This window comes from Tympanuchus pallidicinctus, unplaced genomic scaffold (assembly GCF_026119805.1).
Source record: "Tympanuchus pallidicinctus isolate F22 unplaced genomic scaffold, pur_lepc_1.0 scaffold12, whole genome shotgun sequence".
NCBI classification, from domain to species: domain Eukaryota; kingdom Metazoa; phylum Chordata; class Aves; order Galliformes; family Phasianidae; genus Tympanuchus; species Tympanuchus pallidicinctus.
The window spans coordinates 1,467,569-1,487,629 of NW_026294637.1; the positions used below are offsets into that span (position 1 = coordinate 1,467,569).

A 20,061-nucleotide genomic window follows, 5' to 3' on the forward strand; every position below is an offset into this window, starting at 1 on the left:
CGCAGAGGAATTGTCAGACAAAACCTGCACTGCATTTTGCAAACAACACACACTTAAACTTTCTTAGCGCTGCCTACGCGCTCCTTTTTGGATTTTAGCAAAATAAACATTTTTAAAATAATCCAAGCAGGCATTTTATTGCGTGAGAGAACATTAACGGATTTCAGACTTCTTTAATGCTCTTGCTTTATCCTCTCCCTTCCACGCTGTTATTGCTAAAAACTGGCAGTTAAATTCAATTGATTCAAAATATTCGGGATCCATATGGCCTCAAACCCTGGAGCTGAAGTTCTGATATTGCCTCACTGCTGTTTTCCAGCATTTGCCTCTACTCTAGTCCCCAGATGGTGGAAGTAACATTTAAACCTCCTTTCCTCTGCCTTGTACAATAGACCTTGGCACCATTTCAACTGTTTACTCCGGTAATTAACAGCACTGATACCACAACAATTACAACTCCTACAATCTTAACACAATAATGCTATGAATTAGTGAGAGCTAATGGCTGGAAGGTATAGTGGTTCCAGACTGCGAGATCTGTGCATTTTTAGAATAAAATAAAAGGTACAAACAGCACGCTTGCGGTAGACAATGATTACCTAGTAATTAGTTTACACAAAGCTTCCTATTTAATGGCAAAACGCTGTAATTAACGCGTGACAGAAAATCAAAGGGTACTTTGTAAGCATATGAAAAATTAACACTGCAGGCCTATAGCTTTATGTACTGATTAGAAGCATATTAAATCAATAGGACATACACACCAACAGCTTGCATATCTGATTATTCCCACTCTCAGGAATGGATGTCGTGGTTTCCATTTAAGCAAGGACTACAATTGTCAGGCTTTGGTTTGCTTAGGATTTAGGAATCACCCAAAACATCGCTTCGGCAGCTACACAGAGATACCAATAAACGGAGTAAGAAGAGCACTGCAGATAGCTTAAATATTCACTATCTGCAAACGATTTAGGATACACTGCTGACAGAGCACTATCCACAGCAGGAAACAACCTGCAACTGTTAAGCTTCACCAACAATCAGGTCCTCCTTGAAGTCTTAGGGAATCTTTCTCTTTTACTACCTAGTATCATACTGGACAGAAGAAATTTTAAAAGCTTGTCAGAAATCTGCAAATGTACCTTCTGTGTTTCTGCCACAGATCCTGGCCCTCTTCAGGCTGGAAAAATCTGCACACCTACAACTGCGTGCAAACAAGGGCAGCGTGGCAGAGCCTTATTTCAGAGCCCCTGTGCTCCACGTGGTTCAAAACCAGTCAGAAATCAGGGTGCTGATGGTGCCGTGTTTCTGTGTGTCTTTGAGAGTACTGTGGGTGGTTTTATTTTGAGCTGTCTATAAGCACGCTCTTTAGTCTGAGTTCTTCCTTCAGTAAAGAAAGAGAATATGGTACCTGAGCTTCAGGTTTCTTACAATGAATGCAGCTCATTCAACCAGCTAAAAGATTCTTCATCCTGATTTCCAGGCAACTGCAAAGTTTATCTAATTACTCATTACATGGCATTTGAATGTTGACCAAACCCACTTAAATTTAAAGAAAAACCCATAATTTTATAGCATTTTATCTTGGCCTTTGAAACTATAATTTTTCAGAAGCAATCCACATACAATCCTGAAACCAGCATCTGAATTTCGCTTCGTGCAACTCAGATCAGGAGTTGCATGTTCTGGATTTACTGCCTTTTGAAAAGATTTTGATTTTCTGTTATGCATTTTAGTGAATTAACCAAGATATGGTCTATAGGGAAAAGAAACCGTGACAAAATAGGGTGACACAAATGGAGACAACGAGATTCAAACACTCGAACATTTAAAACAGGAGGCTGCCCAAGCACATTAAATAGCTTTTCCTCTTCTACAACAGATACTTAATGGAGACTTTTGAAATGGCTGCGTGGCTACGGCCAATTACAATGGCTCATTCAAGAGATATTTGTTGCCTGGTTTTGTGTTCTATTTTTGTACTTCAGCTCTTTTCCTCTTTATCCCCACACATCTCTCCTTTTTTTTTCTGGCCTGATTTTACTTACCTTAGGGTTGCTGCTAGGTAAACTCACAACACGTTGCTGATCCTGGTGGTTAAATAAGAGATGCACAGTAATAAAAGTTAATTCTGAAATTAATCTGACTATTGATCTTATCTTGTTGGAAGAACAGAAGCGGTGTTAACAACAAGGCAGTGTCATCCTGCATCCAAAAGGCAGCGCAAGTGACTGAGGTTGAGTTAGGAGGCACTGCAGACTTCGACAGCCTGCTGTCTGTTCCAAAACAAGACAAGCACCTCTAATAACACACGTTGTAAGTTATGAGTTAGGCTGTGTGAGGTCAGCTTAGCCTCCAACCTTTCCTCTGCCAGCGGCCACAGGTGGGTGCCCAGGTAACGGCATGAAAGCAAAACAGCACACTCATCACCCATATACTCTCCCATCCCCACCATCCAACAACTCACAGTTCAGAACCCCCCTAAGCCAGGTACAGTCAGCAATTTTAATAACCAGTAGTTTTCTCTTCCAATAATTTATACAGTCTCTCAGCAAGGATCCATATAAACATAGGTGAGATTTTCCCCAAATCCTGAAAAAATATTAACTTTAAATAAAATATTCCTGGCTTCGTAGTGTGCTTCGGAATACTATCCTCCAGTGAGCATTAGGGCTATCTTCCTGTAGATATTTCAAATGCCCTCATCCAATTGTCCTAAATACCTTCTCTACTGCATTTCTATGTACACTATTAGTAGCAGAACCACTATTTCTGCTATGAATGGACTAACTGAAGCTTGAATTGGTACAGAAAATAGGTTGGAAAATCATGACGTAATGGCATAAGAACATCTACTGCACAGATATCTTCTATGCATTTATTAAATGGTTAAAAAACTGAATTTATTTGCCTCCTCCAATAATTATTCACATTGCAAGATACCCTCAAACAGATGAGGTTTCTCAGTACTTTCTGACCTGTTTTGGTTGTAACTGTGGTCAGATTCTGATTTTCACACTGACAAATACCTTTTGAAATGGCCCCCAACCGCCAAATGAGCGTACATGGTGACAGCAGTCCTCTTGATATTGAATACAGTTCAAATCTGGGCCTCAGGATGACATTTCTGATCAGCTGGCAGACTTAAGCCAGCCTTCAGAAGTATGAAGGCCTTACAGAGACATTCAGCATAGTTTGTGAGTTCTATTCCTTATGCAGCTGCAAAATAATTCATCGCTCGGATAACTCAGCTGCTGCAATACGTTAACAAGGTAAAATACATCAATAATCTTGGCCTGCATTTTTGTTTGCCCGGTGCTGTATTTGAAATGAGGAACCTAAAATCAGTCTCATTTTCAGATGGAATCGATTTTTATACAATTCAAACTCAAAAACTACATTATTTTTTAATACCTTGCCTACGACATACCAATGAGGAAAATTTGGGTATCGTGTCTTAAACTGCTATGCAAATGATGCTATTTATAAGTATTAACATAATTTAGTGCTTACAGTCATATCCTCATTTCTAATAATTCTACCAGAACGGAGAGTCTTTTCACTGTACTCCTAGCCTGCAGGATAGTCTTTCATCAAAAAGCTGCATTTTTTAATAACCTGCCAGCATATGTTTTGCATGTGGCAGCCTATGCCGATGACACAATGTCTTCATTATCCAAAGAAGCAAGAGTACATACTGTAATGGGACGTTAAAGGATGCCTGTGCTCATAAACTAACGATTTGATGCTTAAACGTGTATCATTACAACGGCATTCCTTCACAAAGGATGATTTTAATCCTCTGCTCTCAACGGCAATACTCAGCGGAGACTGCAATTCATTATATATGAAAAAGGTCTCCCATTTTAGAAGAGAGGGCTAATCTCAGAAGGCAGAAACACTTGAACATATGTACTCAAACAAGACACTGAAAATTGCAGCAAGTTTCACTCTGCCGAAGCTCACTTGAAAACTAGTCTGGACGGATGGAAGTTTTCCTGCTGACACTAGAAAATTAAATCAAATGCATCATCCCCTATATAGTTTACAACGTATGACAAATTACTATGTTTCAGGGCTTCTGAAGGATTGGCTCCCGGCTGCATCAAATCCTAACATAAACAGAGTTTGAAAGAGAAAGCAGACAAAGCTGACTATCACTACGCCCCTTTATTCGGAGTCACTTAGCCATGGAAGAATTAGGAACGCTAAGATAACTCTAAGGAATAATGCTTGCAAAGGGAATTCACATCCACAAAGAACTAGACGCGGTGAAACTGCATTTCATCACGTCTCCTCCCTCCAGTTCTGACGGCGGGAGCAGGATGAGGCCACGATCTGGTAGCTTCATGTTCCAGATTGCTCAGTGCCACACTGTTGTGCCACCAGGGCAGCTCTCCAGTGCTCTGCTTTGGATTGCCGGCCTTGTGCAGAGTGAGGGATCCTTAGGAGCAATTAGCGCTTCGGTTTTACATGATAAGCTCTGTTTTGTTATGCAGAATTATTCGGTAGCTGTCAAATGCAACAGAACTGTAAGCAGCCCAATTCGAAATTTTAATATACAATATAATTCAATCAAAAATTTCAAAACAGTTTTGATTGAATTAAAAAAAAAAAGATCAAGAGAGCTGTAATGAGTAGTTTATGTAAATTAAACAATTCTTTCTGTACACATTCCTTCTGGCTTTAAAACCATTACGTGAGGAATGAATCTGGCACTGCACACAGTAATATTAAATGCTTACTGAAATTAACATGTTTAAATACCAATGAATATTTAAAGTACAAATAGTTCTCCGAACACCAGAACTAATGAACTCTAATTTCAGATCAATTTTTCTGTGGTTGAGATGCATCGTCTTACAACCTCTCTCCAGCACGTGGATTCTTACCCATCTCGCAGTTCATGAGTTCATGCTATGCTGTTTCCCTCAGTGAAGTATTTACACGCTCCCTCTCCTTACCTGAATGCCTGCTGTAACAAAGCATGCAGGAGCCTAATGTTCTCTGATACCTTGAGTGTTCTGTTTTATACAGATGAAAATTGCTAACAGGTTTAAAAGTTATCAGTGAGGAAAGATGTGCAGAAGTAATAACTCTTAGCAAAACAGAATAAAAGTTACCACTTTGTGGTTTCAAAGCGACTAGTATTGTTCACCATATTAGTTCAATGCTTTTGTTCCAATAATTCCAATCTACCTACGTAGCTGTAAGGCTTCACCACCTATAGAAACTAAATGCTTTGTACTGAACTCATTCCACAGTTGGATTTCAGACATTTGCTTGTATTTGGGGCTATATCTTTGCTTTAATTTGAATTACTGGTGCCTGCTAGTTCATACAATCTACTCTGAACTCTGCAACACCAGCTCTTACCTGTGTCTTAGACTAAAGAGTTATGGTGAGGCTATTAAGAAGCCGGGACGCCAGTCAAGATTCCTTTCTTACTTACGTGGGCCCACTTCTCACTCCATGTCTCAGGGCTGTGCTTCTGACGTTCCTTTAGAACCCAGTGGTAGCACTCCAAATGCAAGATAATATCACAGAAGGCAGTGCCGTTTCCTCCGGATTCGTCATTCATTTTGAACAGCCAGCGCTGCACTTCCATGTTGTCCACAATCAGCTGGCTGAGAGCACTGATCAGCTGTGGAGCACACAACCACACAAAGAGCTTTTGTACTGTGACGGTGTCAACTGGTCCTTGCTTTCGACTCCCTGTTCTCAAACATTTGGAAATGTATTTCCCAACTATGGTTTCTGTTTCTTAGAGCTACTCAGATTGCTGTTATTTCAGATACTTAGCAAAAGCTGAATTCTTTGATTAAGAATTTATGGTCTTCATGCTGTATTGAGCCCACTTGGGCAGAGCACCTGCCAGCAATAGAGCACCTCCTGTAGTATGTGGAGAGAGGTATTCTGCAGAGAGATCTGCCTGTCCAGGCTGTTTTGTCACATCAGAATCTCAAGAAATGTCTCTGGCAGGGCATAGCATGGAGCGGGCTGCACTGTTTGCAGAATCACAGAAACAGTTGTGCCAGATTCCAACACCAGCCGAACATCTGTGAAATCTTCCTGCTGGAGAGTTCATTATATGGCTATAAATATATGAAGCAGCTACCAGGCAGGCTTTATTAAAATGCTAATTATTTATTTGTATATATACACAGATCTAAATGGCTTTAAAGTGCCTTCTGCCCAGCTGGTGTAGGACGCGAGTAGCTCCTTTGAAATGGCAGATGCCTTTGAACCCTGTAAAAGTATTACCAGATCTTTTTCATTGGCTAGAAGGTATTTTTCATAGCAATTTTGGGGACTTCTGTTGTGTGTTTGGGTTTTGGGTTTTTTTTTTTGTTGGTTGGTTTTCAGTAACCTCGAATACAATTACATGTGTGTTTCAGGTGCCATTATTTGTGGCTTGTGAGAATCCCGTAAATGTGTTTTTCTTGATGACTCCCCTACAGTAATGAAAAGGATCAATAACACTGTAAGGACTGTAGCAATCATAAAGAATTATGTGCTATCTTTAAGTGAAAATTGAATTCTGTTTTAACATAGCGTCACCTCGCTTTGATTATTTAACCTAAAATATCAATATTTCATACAAGCAAACAGCTGCAGAACTTCCATAACACCGTGCTATGAATCAAAAGTATCAGATTCATGTAAGTTAGTTATTTAACAATAAATCAAACAGTTGTTTTACAGATCATTGATCATATATTTATTTCATCTACGATAAAAGCTGCGATGTATTTGAGTAGCTTAGGCTGTTTTCAGAGTTAAAGGTGATTAATAAAAAGCAAAGGAATGTGAAAAACCTCTCGAAGCAATAAGAATATCTGCTGATTATTTCCATGGGTTCTATCTACACAACAAAAACGTTTTAAATCGAATCATTGCAAATCATACCTAAATAGATAATTACTAATCATATTTGGTGCCAACTGAGCACACTGCAGAAAACTCTTGCGCTTTGTGATTTTAGTTTGCGTTTTGTTCTCTTTCTTGTTGTGCTGGCAGATATGGGCAGTTGAACCTATCAACGTTAACTTCAGCTGCAGATATGCTCAGTAAAACCCAAATTGAATGGGCTGACTTCTTAAGTGGAAGAAATTTTCCCTTCATCAAATACTTAGTTTTCCAGAAGCCTCCATTCTATTTTCAGTCACTGGTAAAACTCCTATTAATTTCATTAGGGCCACGACTTCACCCATGGAGCAGCAACACAAGCTGTTTGAAACAACCGAACCAAAAGGCCTTATGTATTCTCAAGAAAGAACGTGTAGATATCAGAGCAATTGTACTGCTTCCTGACTAGGATGTGAATTGCATTTACTTGGTTAGATACGGCCAAAAAGAGCCCAATCTCGTACACGATTTAATCAAACCTACTTAGGCTCTAATCAATACAGTCATGGCAATTGTACAAAGCTTGCCTCCTCTCAAGTGAAAATAGGCACCTGCACGTTGACACAACCCAGAGCACGTCCTGCTTACCTGTTCGTGGCTGTAGATGTCAGATTCCCCAGGAGGGGTTGGCACACGAGCACTGGCAAAAATTCGTTTACTTCCAGACTTGGTACTGTAGAGATGAGCCACTTCTGGCACTGAGCCCAGTATGGGCACATTTAACATGTCAGCCACTGCTAGATCATCTTTGTGGGGAACCCCTCCGATAATGTAGGCGTCTCTGCTCTGGATAAGGATCTTTATTCTTTGGATTGTCTTGGGACTGTACTTCAGCTGAGTGGCTAGGCACATGTGATGCTTCTGTATGAAGATAACATTATTCTTGTTAAAAGGTGTTCTTTTCAATTCCATGGACCTAATTTATAACGTTACACACAATAAATACATTATTAATAGCAGGCTGGGTTATGACCTATCCTGTAGCTTAGCAGTTTAAATTGATAAAAGCTGTTGGGGTGAGGCTCCATAATCGTGCACATCTTTAGTGTGTTGGAAATGGGCTCACTGGGAATAGAACTAATTACTACACATCTGTATTTATTTGATCCATGCGGAATTATCCTTCTGTCAGTCGGCAGAGAGGCTGGTGGCCTTTGGATAATAGTGATTCATCTCAGCAACACTGCTGGCATCGTTTAACTCTAAAGCGCCTAAAAATCAATACAAAAATGAAGAAAAACCCCGATAGCACAGAACGTATTTCACCATACAGTTCTGCCGTATTTTAAGCAATTCTCTGAGAATAAAACATTTTGATTTACTAAAGCTTTCACTGATCACATTAAATTACTGGGGATATACGTTCCCATTATACAGTAGTTCTGATAGCTACTGTAAATGCAACCGCAGCACGCTCAAAGTGAGAGGAGTATTTTTTGTTGCTTAAAGGCACAAGAGCTTCAACTTTTGGGGAGGAATTAAAAAAAAACAACAACAAAAAACAACTTTTTTACATTGACATTTTACCTAAATGAGGCCCTTGTCAGGAAAGCATTCCTTGTCAGAACAGCCTTGCAAGGGATTGCCAGGCCTGAGAAACCAAGTTTATGTTCTTTCAAAGAACCAGCTGTTCTTTTACATGGACTTGAGAAGAAATACTGATTCCAATACTTGGGTGGGGTGATGGTGGGAAAGGAGACAGGGGAGCCCTTGGAAATGCACAAGAGGAAAGAAAGCTCTTTTGCCAATTGCCCAGCACTTTCTTGTACCAAACACACAGCTCCAAGAAATGCCCAAGCCCATCTGTAAAGGCACCAGACCAACTGCAAGGAGAGCTGGGACGTATCTCCAGCTCAGAGAAATGAGAGACTTTCCAAAACTCCAGTAAGAAAAGGGGAGTCACAAGTCTGAGGGCAAGGAGAGAGACCCTTAATGCTCTGATTCAGCTTCTTTCCTCTCAAGCACCGTCACAAAAGCGTGGAGCTGGCCCTTTCTGCCGGCCTCGTGGCAGTTCTGCCGCACGGAGAACAGGATCGATAGCCATCCTCGGTCACTTGCTCCCTGGGGCACAAGCAGTGATGTAGGGACGAGATTTGCTTTGTGTCTCTCAATAATGGATTTTACAGTTAATTAAGGAGTGCAGGGAACAGGCTGTAAAACCTAGTTCATTTCTGTTTTGAGAGCAGTATGGCTGCCACGATACATGGCGGCGTGAGCAAAAGCAGGTAAAAGCAGGAGAGCTGAGTAATGCCCAGAATTCCAGCACAGTGCTGCATGGAATAACGGTCAGTGGGTTAAACAAAACACAGCTCTTGGTTCTCAAGCCAAGAGGTTTGTTTTAAACTTCTCAAGCTCCGAGAAGCTGAACTTGGCATCAGCTTCATCAAGAGAGCAAAACCACCACCCCCCCTTTTGAATTTGCTGCTAGCTGAGAAGCAGCAGAGCGTATCACTGCTCCTGGCTGCACAGAGCCCCACGAGATCAGTCTAATGGCTAGCATCTGCCCAAGGATGCAGGTGTAGGGACAGCCCTTTCTCCCAGTCTCCTTCTTGAAGATGCCAAGGTCATTGAGACCAGTGGGTGACTAGCAGCAGTTACAAGTACAGATTCTTCCACACATAAGAGAAACATGTCTAGGACACATTAGGCAATGGATGGAAATAAAAATACGCTTGGTGAAAATAAGGTAGTTTGAGGGTTTTGCACATAAAGAGGTGTACTACACTGAACAGCCATAGGTGCAGCTCAACCTGTATCTGCCCGTTGTTATTGATGGCACTAATTTACTTCTCAGCATTCAGTAACTGGGTGAGGAGCACAATCTGTACCTGTGAAAGAACCACACAGCCCTTGAAATAAGGCTAGCTCCCTATGTCAAAGCGTGTAAACATTTCCCAGCAAATCACAGCTGCATAACAACAGAGTTGTTTGCTCTTCATCTGGAAAATAAGTTTGTTTGGGATATTTCAGCAGAAATTTGGAGCAGTGATAGCTATACAGAAGAGATGCATGCTTGAAAATGATCTGCTTTTACATTGGAACTGCTTCAACCTAATCACCGTGACCAAAATTGGTCATTACACTCATTTTTCATTCCTGTCAGCACAAACGTGTTGAGCAGCACCTTGTTTGTCCATAATATGATGTGCTTTAGATGATACTTTTAGCATGTTTCACACTGAGGGCTCTTTTAAAGTTTCCAACATTTTGTAACTAGTACTGGAAAAATAGCCCAGAGCGGGGGAGAAATGACAGGCACAATAGTCAAAGTGCAATTGAAAGGGAACAAAATATACCACTGGTATTTATCAAGGATTTACTATTCAAACAATATTATTTTGAAGGTGAAGGGTCAAATTCTGGCCCAGCACATTACAGACTGCAGATTACAGCAGCGTTCAGATGACAGGTGAGTACTAAAGGAAAGCCCAGCTCCTTAGAACACAAATAGCAACTTGATGCTTTCCTCCAGCTTCAGAGAAAACAAAACACAGTCGTACCTACAGAACTCCCTTCAACTGCTGCCAAACCAGCCAGCAGCTCTGACTCAAACGCCCCCCTGTTACACCGTGAAAGTAACAAGCACTTTTTACAGGGTGGTTTCAAACTACTTCAACAGCAGTTGGTTCACACATACATGTGTTATGTTACTACAGAAATGCAATGGAAAAGCTAACGCATTTACTGCATAGAAAAAGCTGATTTATGTTCTGATTAATCTCAATGTAAATATGGTACAACCAATATTTGTTCAACAAAATAACTAGAAAAGGGTTATTAATATGTATATATATTGAAACCTGAAACAGGACTTAGAGCACAGATATGAGAGACATACATGTATCAGAATTTTATAGATATCAAATGTTAGCAAAGCTCCTGTGTAATTAATAATTACAATATAAAATTCCGTTCCGCTGTAGCGGAGGATCACTGCACTGCAGTGCCATCAGAAGTGCTGTAGCACGCAATAGCTAGGTCTGCTTTTTTTTACCATGGCCCAGCACATGAATTTAAAACTGACTTGCCAGGTTTGAAAGTAATATCTGTATTATCTGAACAATTCTAAGTCCCGTTCTTTCCAAAGTTCTAAACTGGATGTAATTGCAAGAAACGTGACTAGCACATGAATGATTGGATGCTGGGCAACCCAGGAATAAAGTTTGAGCAATAAGAATGGTTTATTGCTCTGATCTGCTTACAGATATAAATCTATCAAGTTCACAGTCCCAAGCATATGGTACGAATGGACAGCGGCCTGCAAATAGCAGATATAGGACGATCTCAACTGAGTCTATAAACTAAACCGGGATATTTATTTCCAGTGCTCTAACTAGTAGTCTAATCAGTAAAGCCCTTAAACTTGCAATAATATTTCACTGATGTGTACCAGAGCGTTACGAGTTATAAAATTTCCAATTTAATTTTACTGCATCCCTCAAGCTGTAGTAATTAGAAGACAAACTCACAGGGAAGCTGTTTATAGCTTCAGGGGTGAGAATTTTGAACCTGTCCTGCAGGTCACTCATGTCCTCAGGGTTCCCAGATCTAACAGCTGCCTGCAGACCCAGGAGTTTATTGTAATACTGCAGTAACTCCTCACTCAGATGAAGGGGGCAGATGTAGATGACGTCCACGTTGGCATCTAAAACAAAGGGGCACAGTGCTCATTACTGGGAGAAAGGTAGACTCTATTCAGAACGGCAATCTGACGATTCCTGATCGTTTGCTAACAAACAGCCTGGCTAAAAAAGCGCTGAAAATAAACCCGAGATTTTTAATTCCCCAATCTTAGCGGTTTAACTGCTTTTTCTGTGCTTCAGCATTTCTCTGAAGACAGGTCAGCAACCCAAAGAAATAGCTGGTTTCCAGAATTCAATCTGCAGAACATATTGGGGGCAGAATTTTGAAAGAGTGGCAGGGGGATTTATCTGCACAACTCACATTAACATCAATGGGAATTGTGCGCCGCTTTAAAAATATATCCCATTAACTTCAGTAAATTATAAAACCCAGCTATTAAGTTTAGAAAGCTGATGAAATCACAATTTCATACGCACGGCCTGTTCCTTTTCTTGTCCTGTCCACACAAAAGCTCACGGTAGGATACCATTAATAACTATTGCTGAGCATGTGAGTGTGTTGATTAGCTAGTTAAATACCACAGTGCAAAAATCTGCTTTTTTGCATGTGAAACAACTTGATCTGAAAGACACCGAGCACACGGATACTCAGAGGTGAGAAAGAGACAGCCGTGCACATATGCCACTGGGGAGGAAAATTCTAACTACTAGGCTCTTCTAAAATATTAATAGATGACTTAATGGATTAATTGCCTTGCAAAATTAATAGAATTTACTGCCAAAAAACACTCCTAGATTTTGATCCAACTCCTGCTGAAATCAGTAGGAAGTCTTTCATTGTCTTTGCTGGGCACAGAAACAAGAGCCCTGAAAGTGCCAGGGACAACTGCCACCGCGTGGGACCAAACCAGAAGCAGTGCAAGCCTTGGAGCAAGCAAACTCCCACCCTTGCATTGTAAAGGAACATGGTACCCACTTTTTCACTTTGAATTTGGTGAATAACATGCTGCAACACATTTTACTACTCTTTGTGCTGCCCCATAGATATCCAAGTCTGCCTTGGATGTAGTAGGGCTCCAGAGACAGGTTAGCTAACAGAGGTCACACCGAGCAGAGAGCCTCTGTGTTGTAAAGAAAAAACAATACCGTAAGTGTCAACGCTCTTTTGCTAGACACAGGGAAAGCACTGAGATAGTTAATAATTTACTTCATAATTAGCTAGTTTGCATCTTACTCGTGGTCTGTCTTACATTCTACAGTAGAAGCAATTTTCCTGTTTGCAGATTTTTGGTGAAGACAGCCTGCATAGCATGTTTAGTTTGTACCTTTAAGTTACTAATTATCACTTTAGAGAAAAAAAAAAAGAAAACCTATGTTAAAAAATTGAAAAAATAAAACTGTACTGTGGAAAAACAATATTAGTGTCTAGATAATATATAAAAGCAATTACATTATTATTTTAGGCAACTGTAAATTTCTGGATCTAATATATTTTTGTTACAAACTTATTAAATGGCATTTATAAAATAATAATGATACTGAAATATATATGAATCAAGTAAAGTATGTCATTCCAGGGAGCCAATGGAGTTGGTCATTGACAAATAATATTCTACATTTGCTTTGCTTAAGAGAGGACCGTCGTTCCAGGGAAAAACTTTTAATGTATGTCTCTTGCCTCATTTGCTAATTAAAAAAAAATTGCTTTAAATAAGATCTTGCTCTTCTTCAGCACATCTTTCTCTCCATATGAGCCTGAATGAACTCTAGCAGGATTAGCTACCTAATTCTGTAAGACACTGAGCACTTTTGATTGTTTGTGGTGCTCAGCACGCCTTGTAGGATGAGGTTGCTTTACCTTGTCACAGTCAGAAAAGTCATTGTGGTGTTCTTATGAATAACTTGGACAGGAGCAAACAGCACAGTCTCTTCTGAGCTTGTACGTCCTCTGCATTTAGCATTAATACCAAAGGAAATTCTGCACCCGACATTCTTGCGCTCACACGTACGGGCAGATAACGGCAGCTCAGCCAGCCACCAGCTCGTTACGTACCCAGGATGTCGCACAGCCTTCCCAGCTGCAAGTTCTGTTGAAGAGCAAGATCTGGAATACGTTCACGGATGCATTGGGAATATCCTGGAAAACAAGTGCAAAGTCACCTCCACTGGAACGTTAAAAAAACACACACAAAAAGCCTGATGCTCATTTAGGAGAAATCAGCTACTTTCGATTTATATTTTAAAATCCATAAGTGTTTCAAATCCTAAACACAGTATTGCATAAATTACATCGTGGTTGGATGGGATGACCTTGGAGGGCTTTTTTAACCTTGGTGATTCCATGATTCCACAATGTAACATCATGTTTTTGTGTGATGAGATTTGAAGCGAATGGCTAAATGCTGCAGACCTATACAGCTTTATCATTTCAACCTGCAGCCACTTCTGAGTATTTTGCTCAAGTCTTCTGTGCTGTTGGATTGTTTTTTAAATGCTGAAAACAAAAAAATGACACCATCATTAAGCAAGAATCCTGCTAGAGCGTAAGCTTTGTACTTCACACAGATAAAAGGCAACAAAAACACTTCATTACGGAGGTGTCTCACTGGTACCTGATCACTTTGTTGCAGAGCAAGAATGAGTGGCAGCCTGTCTGAGCTAGGATTACCTATCTGGAGGTCAGACTTCCAACTGATTGCATATTTGCATTCAAAAGGACTGCTGCAAATGACATGGCCACTGTGACTACCATCTCTAATCCTGTAATTTAAAAATTAAGTTGAGTCTAAACGGAGCAGTGTGTTCATACAAACACAGAGCCACGCAATACGAGATGCTGGCTGGAATAGCTGTGATTAAATCAATAAGGGCGTTCAGCTCAATGCTCAGTATTTGCCTGATCCTTTAACAGCACCCTTACAACACTGCTACCTATCTGCTCACCATCAGTCCAGAAAAGCTTCGCTGGACAAAAATTTGCCAAATATTTGCTTGCTTTCACTCTGGAAGATGGTAATGCTGTTTTTGACTGCAAGGACAATTAATGTAAGTAATGGACCTTCTAGAGTGAGGTAGCAATGCTGCTTTGCACAAAGCATCAGAGCATCTTGGCACCCCACCAGGGGACGGTCAGCCTCGCCAAGCACGAACCACGAATTTTCATTTCTCAGTTTAGTGTCACCAAAAGGACAAGGAGGGCCTTCCTGCCCTGCATGAGTTTTATGATAGCGTATGTGCAACGATTTCAGCGACTGCTCCCAATTTACACAGGGCTAAGCTGTAGGGAGAGTTATAGAAGTACTAAAAGAACGGGTGTAGGAATTAATGGCAAGGGGCCTGCTGTCACCTCCCCATCCAGCCCCAGCCATGACCTCACGCCCATAACTGCCATTTTCTTGATAAATCTCGCTTGTCTCTGAGTGCCTTTCTTAGCAAAGGATCCACAACACCTTTCAAACTCCACCTTTGAAAAGAGAAGGAGGAGCACGGAGGAGGGGACAATTGGAGGCACCACAGAGAGATGGCTGAAGGGGAAGGAGGAAAAGGAGAGACCCAGGGCTCAGCCCCACGTGTTTCCAAAGAGCCTGAGACAGGTGCAATAAATAGCATTTAACTTCCCTCCCTACACTCAGGGCACCTGCTGCTCAGCTGAAACCGCTTAAAAAAGCACTATTCCTGGCTCACAAAGCTCTGCTGCATGTACTGCAGGCTGCATAAGGTGCTGCTATTTGGGTAGAAAAACCCAGCAATCATTTACAAATAGTTAAAAGAGAAAAAGTATCTGAATCCCAAATATCGCAGAGGTGTATTCATCTGTTAGAGTGTGGGAGTAAAGCTGATTAGAAGCCTGCAGCTCATTTTTCATCATGCTAGATGACAAGAGTGCTAACCAATCTTTACACAAAGAAATTGATATTCTGTTTTCAGCTGTACTCAAGTGAGAAGTTTTTGTTTTGGCTAAATAAATGGAAACATTTGTTCCTCACAGCAGTATAATTTAAGCTCTTTGCTGTCCCTGCTCCTGGATTACTTCCAGAAATGGAAGTCTGAAAGTGTTCTTAAAATGAAAACTGCTGAGAAATTCAGTTAGGATTCTATCAGTGTCTATTGGAATTCCACTTGCATGAGAAGAAAGACCAGACTCTAACTTGACCCAAACACTAAAATTGGGGAGGTGTGTGCAGAGTTTGGGGCTCTTTCTGGCCTACCAGGCTGAAGACAGAAACCATCAACAGCATTTGGTCAAAATGCCTCTTGGTGTCTGTCTGCAACTCAGACACCATTTTGTGATTGTTCAGATTCAGCATTAGAAACCAAATAAAACAACAGAGAAAGCCCTGCTGAAGTCAGCTGCCATTCAGTCCTGAGCTGAACAGACGTTACTTGTTCCAATTGCCCAGCTTCCCAGCAGCCCACCCAGGCAGCCTTAGTGGGACTGCAAAGAAAAGAATGGCTGCTGAGGTGTTTGGCACTTCTGTTCCCAAACAAACATGACAAGATATGGCTGAGCAAAAACATCACTGGAAAAGAGTAGAAAACAAATGCCAATGCTGATAGCTGGGCTCAAAATGTTACAGATTTTGCAGAAATGACCAATGTTTCAATTAATTCAGTGTAAAGAAGCATAACTCACTTTTTCAAACAACATCTTCAAATCCCTCCACTGGACAACCCAGTGTTTCCACGCTTTCCTTAAAGAGGTTTCCTAATTCTCTAAGAAAACATCTGCACTCTGTTACCTTTGCTGCTGAGTTTCTCCTGAAGGGGAAAGTTCCACTTGTGCCCTGCTGCAGCAACTGCAGCACAAAGCGAAGATGGAGTCATGGCTGAGCTGAACGGACTGAGCTTTACCCACATCGTAGAACTTACTTAAGAGGTTGAAATAATCTCAAAGCTTTCTGAACCCCACTGGCTGATGCAGTTTGATGTAACGTGGACACTCTGATTCACGTTTCAGCTTAACCTGTTTTGATTACACTGAGATTCTTTTCATATAACTTTGACAGCATCTGCTGTGCAACAGCTCTGCTACTTCTGAATTCAGGCTCCTAAATTTATAATTGCTTTTTCCTGTATTAATGCACTCCTTCACGTTTTTACCCAGCTCAGGGCACTGGAATATACAAATTAATTTTAAATGGTCCCGCTCTGAGAAAGGACCCACACCCCGGCATATTCACATGAGACTTTAAGATGAAGGTGTAATTAAAGACAATTGTTCATCAAATGTATATTTACGTTAAACGCAGTCAGCAGAATCATTGAATTAAAGGCTACCTGGGCTCCAAAAAACGAGAGCTTAACACTTACTTACAGCCTGCATTAATTCAAGCCGTAACCAATTCACTTTACGAAATCCTGAATCTCTCAGGTCAATTAGTTTGCAATGTAAATACAAACTATAAATCAAATTACAAGCATTTCGACACGATTCCGTGTTTTAAGAGATTATCGGTGCATTTTAGAAATTCCCAAGAAACCACATTCTTTAATTTCTAAACACCTACACTTTGCCATTGCTTAGCAGAAAACAGCTTTTAAGCTCCCCAATTCATAAATGTAATTAAATAATTACATTAGTGCTAATTAACATGAAACTGCAGATTATTTAAGCGCAAAAAACACTATTCAACTTCTTAATTATTCTTGTTCACACAGCATTTCCTTTTGCTCAGGCGCCCTAGGTGCAAATAAAGCATCCCATCTGCTCGTAATTAGAACTAAATAATTTCAGAGAATGTAGCTTATCATTTTGACTGCACATTTGATTAAAAACAGTGTACAAGCAATATCCTGGCTTATTGCTGCAACAGCAACAACACGCACAGGCCCGTGTTTTCCTATCATTAAAGGAGACTGGAAACATTATCTGTTATTTCAGGGGGAAAAATACAACTTTTTAGTTCATTTCATACAGATGAAAGCAAATTACAGCAAATCACCTCTCCGCTGAATAGAGGCCCCCACATAATGACTTTATTTGCTTAATCCCCAAATTAAACGCCGTTTCGAGCGAAGGCCCTGTGTTATTACTCTCATCATGTCGAGAACATTTTCCTGCCGAGACCAATTTGAATAAAACAAGGGGCCTTCCTTGAACTCAATCAAGGAGTCATAATGTGGTGGGTAATAGAGGTTGCTGATAGATTTGCAGGCAAAAGTGTTATACCTAATGATGGGATATGGATAATAGTCCTCCTGGAGGTCCTGATGCGATTCCAGTTGGCTGCCAGATGCTAAAAATCAAGAAGAGCATTGATCAGTGACAGGAAGCTGTAGTGGATTCATCTAGTCAAACTTCAGCTGTTTTTCCACTGTACAGTTAAGCCAGGCATAAATTATATTAATTGATTTAATTACATACTTAAAACATCTTCCCCAATTAATTTAATTAGGTGGCTACATGAAGCTACTGGCAGGGGAAGATTAGAGGCTGCTCACTTAATTAACAGAATATGAATGAAAAAAAAAAAAAGAAAGCAAACATAAATGAAATTGTGAGCACTAATTAAGAGGCTGTCTGCAAACTTAAATACTTTCTGACAAAGTGGTGACAGGAATGTAGACGAGAGAGGGATTTTTTTTCAGCAAATTAAGTGCCACAAGGTATATATAGGGAGCTAAGGTAATGCAGTTAAAACATTGATTTTCTGACAGAACCACTGAAGTCAAAGCGGAGGGACATTTCCAAGAGAAACACCGCAACAGATTTTACAGCCACAAAGGCTGAATCGCTGATGAAGGATGAAATATGATACTCGGACAAGTGTATGGTTAAAGGGGAAAAAAATGGAAGCAGCTTATTGCGATCACTGAAGCAAGAGATGTTTAGAAAGGAAGAGCTGCCGTAACAGCTGGTAGCACCGCACACCTTGGCCCTGATGTAAAAATTCTCCAGGTGTCTCTGACGTGATTCCTTCAGGGTCTTCTTCACACGTGCCATGTGATTGTGCAGGAGCCAAGAGATGGCAATCACACCTGATGCCCACTGCTGCCGCCTGAATCGGGCGTAGGCTCTCCTGGCCTGGAAACGTCTCCACGTTGCCTGGATCTTTATAGCCGCCATTTCAGTACCCCCTTGGCCTTTGTATCTTTGGCCAGGTCGATTTAAAACCTTTTCCACAGCCGATCGATTCTTTATCACTGACAGTATGTCACTTTTGGTGGGATTCTCGTTGAGCGCAAAGTCCGATGCCGCTTCCACCAACTTCTGACAGCTGATTGTAGCCAATGGTACGGCGTAGTCCTTGAGAAGCTTCTCTGTGCGTTCCAAAAAATAGACAATGCTCCCCCAGGACAAACAGTGACGTTGTTTGAATGCCAGAAAGCCTGGAGCAGTCTGGTCTATAATGCCGTGGCAAACAGCAATGCTGCAGTCAGGAGATGGATCCTGTAAGGGGGGACATGGGAGGCATTTGAGGGAGCTGCACAAAGAGAACAGCCGCAGATGGAGAGCAACTGCCATCGAGTGCAAATGTGTGGCCACCTCATACAACTGCACTACCACTTATCATTGGACTGGGGGAATCTGCATCTGAAATAACACCCCTTAATTGATTTATACATCACAGCCACAAAGTTTATCCCCTATCTGCCGCACAAACCACCGTCGCGCCAAGACCTCAAGTGTCACGAAAGGGTATCAGCATTTTTATTGAAATACATTAATTGCAAATGGGAACCACGCTTCATTTATCAAATATAAAAACGAAGCTCTGCAGCACTTTACTGGACTACATCAGATGGTAATTGCAGTAGCAATTCTCAACAGTAAATCAGGTTACCTCCACTTATCTCAGGAGAATGGGTAACATTCCAGCCTATCAATTCAGCCAGGGTAAAACTTGAGGCAGAGATGTTCTTGCATCTTAACTGTATTTTAACATCAGAACTGTATTTTATGGCATCTTCAGCCAGAAACTCATTAGTTGAGATTTTCAATCTAATGCACTATTTGCAATCTATTTTTAGAGATTATTTTTTTTATTTACATTAAGAACATTAACTTGCATTTCTCAAGTTTGCTTGCAAATAAAGATCTCCTTAATAGAAGAAATGTCAAAAGTGCCAGAGAGCGTGCTATGCAACACAATCACTAGGCTTAAAAAGATAAAATGAAAAAAAAGAAAGAAAATCGTTTCTTTTGCATGGGGATCAAGAACTGCCAGCAAACATTAAGCAGTCAAGGTCAAACTCCCCTATAGTTTCCTGTAAATATAAAGAGTAACACTACATTTGCTTAACTGCAGTGAGGTAGATTTAGACGAGACATTAAAAAACTCTTTTATAACAGTAAAGATAGTTAGTTAAGCACTGGAACAGATGGCCTAGGGAGACTGCGGAGCTGCTATCACCGGAAGTTTTCAGAACAGGTTAGGAGAACATCTGTCTGCAGTGTTAAAGCATAGGTAACTGTGCCCGGAGCTCCAGGTAACCTCGTAAGATCTTTTCTAGGCTGATCTTCTAAATTTCAAAAAACGCACAGACAAATTTGAGAAAGTAGAAACTGGCAATGTGAGAAGCATTTCCTACTCACTTCAGTATCTGTTATTTACTGGGTTCGGTTCAA

The 20,061-nt window shown here is 40.7% G+C and overlaps 1 protein-coding gene across 3 annotated transcripts in view; it reads right to left on the reverse strand.

Moving 5' to 3' along the window:
• Positions 1–20,061, reverse strand: part of IQCH (IQ motif containing H) — a 62,270-nt gene that overhangs the window by 27,184 nt on the left and 15,025 nt on the right. For all 3 annotated transcript variants that reach the window (XM_052672588.1, XM_052672586.1, XM_052672587.1), the window contains exons 9-14: positions 18,364–18,882; positions 17,662–17,728; positions 13,546–13,629; positions 11,379–11,554; positions 7,498–7,770; positions 5,453–5,644 (exon numbers count right to left, since the gene is read on the reverse strand). In XM_052672588.1, coding sequence (XP_052528548.1) covers positions 5,453–5,644; positions 7,498–7,770; positions 11,379–11,554; positions 13,546–13,629; positions 17,662–17,728; positions 18,364–18,882 — 1,311 coding nt within the window. The remainder of the gene's footprint in view (positions 1–5,452; positions 5,645–7,497; positions 7,771–11,378; positions 11,555–13,545; positions 13,630–17,661; positions 17,729–18,363; positions 18,883–20,061) is intronic.